Source organism: Corapipo altera, unplaced genomic scaffold (genome assembly GCF_003945725.1).
Source record: "Corapipo altera isolate COAL_440 unplaced genomic scaffold, ASM394572v1 132813, whole genome shotgun sequence".
NCBI classification, from domain to species: Eukaryota; Metazoa; Chordata; class Aves; order Passeriformes; family Pipridae; genus Corapipo; species Corapipo altera.
The window spans coordinates 1-2592 of record NW_020888786.1 but is presented as its reverse complement, the minus strand read 5'-3'; the positions used below and the strand labels follow the sequence as shown (position 1 = coordinate 2592).

The 2592-nt window shown below is 55.4% G+C and overlaps 1 protein-coding gene across 1 annotated transcript; it reads right to left on the bottom strand.

Moving 5' to 3' along the window:
* Positions 1 to 1708: 1708 nt before the first annotated feature.
* Positions 1709 to 2058, bottom strand: LOC113942062 (neuropathy target esterase-like; the record flags this gene model as incomplete). The annotated part of the gene is made up of 2 exons (XM_027633204.1): positions 1709 to 1877; positions 1971 to 2058. Coding segments are annotated over 2 exons (257 nt in total), but the record flags the coding sequence as incomplete, so codon positions are not given.
* Between the last annotated feature and the right edge of the window lie 534 nt (positions 2059 to 2592).

Genomic DNA, 2592 nt, shown 5'->3' with positions numbered 1-2592 from the left:
TCAAACACCTCCAGGGATGGTGACTCCACCACCTCCCTGGGCAGCCCATTCCAATGCCCAACCACCCTTTCTGTCAAGAACTTCTTCCTGATGTCCAACCTAAACCCTCCCCTGGTGCAGCTCAAGGCCGTGTCCTCTCGCCCTTCTGCTGGGAGCAGAGCCCGACCCGCCCCGGTTCCAACCCCGTCAGGGAGTTGCAGAGGGCAAGAAGGTCCCCCCTGAGCCTCCTCCTGTCCAGGTTGAGCCCCCCCAGCTGCTCCTCACGGGACTTGTGCTCCAGACCCTTCTCCAGCTGAAACAGGAGCTGAAACAGGTCTGGATACTGGAATTTTGCTCTGAGGAAGGTTTCACAGACCTCACTCTGAGGAATGCAACGTTTACGTCAAAAGGCAGCAGAAACAAAGAGCAGATATTGAGGGGTGAGTCCAGAGAGAGATGGTACCTTGCTCTGAGAGTCCTGCCCACGTTTGGTATGTTCTGTTCTACTAGAAGATAACAGAAAGGTCAGCTCAGTGGTCATAAATCAGACAGAGTGGACATCTGGGGAGATAGAGGAGCTCAGTCAAGGGGTTTTCGTAGCCAGGAAGAGTTGAAGAGTTCATGAAGATGAGGAGAAGAAAGATGACCCCTCACGAGGCTGAAGAGCTGGAATGACCACCAAAGATCTCCCCAAAAGGATGACCCCCCCCCCCAAGCTCTGCCCAAACCCTGCCTGTTATGAATATGATAATTAGGTTGTGAAATGGAATGAATATGCACGTAAAGATGTCATAATCCCTCACGAAAATTGTATAAATTGCCTGACGGAGAACACTGAGAACTTCAGAGTTGGTTTGTGCAGCCAGAGCTGCCCAGCACCCCAACACTGCTCCAAATAAACACCTTTGCTGCCTAAACACACAAAACTGTCTCTGAGCAGTCACATTTCTGCCAATTTTGGCATCGCAGCCCCTCAACGTCCTCCCCAAACCGAGCGCCCAGAACCGGGCACAGCGCTCGAGGCGCCGCCTCCCCCGTGCCGGGGCTGCTTTCGGTGCTGAAACAGGAGGCTCCAACAGAGTTAACTAAGAAATTTGGGCCTGCTAACAAGCTACCAACATCCCAAACCATCTGTGCTCGTTCTGTTCTACTTACTGGACCAAAACTTAAGAGAATGGTAAAAGAACATGTCATAGGCCTAGAGGTAATAAATTAAGATGCAGTAGGATAAGGTAGACCTTTGAATAGAAGAAACAGGTCGGGAGCCTGTTTCCAAGCTTCAGTGAGCGGGTCGAGAACAATGGAAAAGAAGAGAAGTCAAGCTGAGGAAGATGAGTTTAAGCCCCCAGACCCACGGGAGAAAGATGGGAACTACCCCCAAGACTGAGGGCCAAGAGAAGCACCGCCCCAAGCCCTGCCTGAGCTCCACCTACACTCTGCCTGTCATTAATATGTTAGATATTAACATATTAGATGTTGTAGGTGTATTAACAAGATAGATGTTGCAATCACTTGAATATGCATTTAATCCTATAAGAAAATTGTGTAAAACCTGCTGATTTTGTGTGAAGCCTTGGAGCAGGTTTTTCCAGCGATAGCTGGCTCGCTCCCAGCGCTGCCAACAAATCCCTTTGCCGCTCAAAGATCAAAAAGTCTCTGGGCAGTTCACTATTCCGGGTTTTTCGGATTCAGTGTCCCCCCTCCATGCCCCCCTCAGCCCCCAGCTGACCTCTCCCAGCTCGGGCTCCTGGTCCCCCAGCCCCACGATGAGGATGCAGTCGGCCTGGCGGAAGCAGCGCAGGGTCCAGGTGGTGAGGGTGCAGTCGGTCTGGTAGAGGACGATGCGGTGGATGTCCTCCTGCTGCGCCAGCCACCCCGACAGCCGGTACTCCTGGATGCTGCCGGGGCACAGGGGTCAGCCAGGGATGGGTGGGGTGTGGGGTGTGGGGTGTGGGGGGACGGGGACGCTCCCTCCTCCCCGTGGGAGTTACCTGTCCAGCGCCGAGGAGCCGAGGCGGGCGCGGATGATGTCGCTGGTGAGGAGCAGGGTGGGACCTGGGGGAGGGGGGCACGGGGTCACTGCCGTGACACGGGGCTGTGGTCACCATGACAAGGTCACCATGATGCCACGGGGCTCTGCTCATGGTGACATGGTCATTGCCATACCATGGGGCTGTGGTCAGCGTGGCCTGGTCACAGCCATGCCATGGGGCTGTGGTCACCATGACAAGGTCACCATGATGCCATGGGGCTGTGGTCAGCGTGACATGGTCACCGCCAAGCCATGGGGCTGTGGTCACCGTGACAAGGTCACCATGATGCCGTGGGGCTGTGGTCACCATGACAAGGTCACCACCAAGCCATGGGGCTGTGGTCACCGTGACAAGGTCACCATGATGCCACGGGGCTGTGGTCAGCGTGACATAGTCACCATCATGGCATGGTCACCACCATGGCATGGCGCTCTGGCCATCTCTGTAACATGGTCACCACCATGCCATGGGGCTGTGGTCACCTCCAGGCTGTGGTCATCATCATGCCATGGGGCTGTGGTCACCCCCATCCTGTGGTCACCCCCAACCTATGGTCACCCCCCTGCTGTGGTCACCCCCA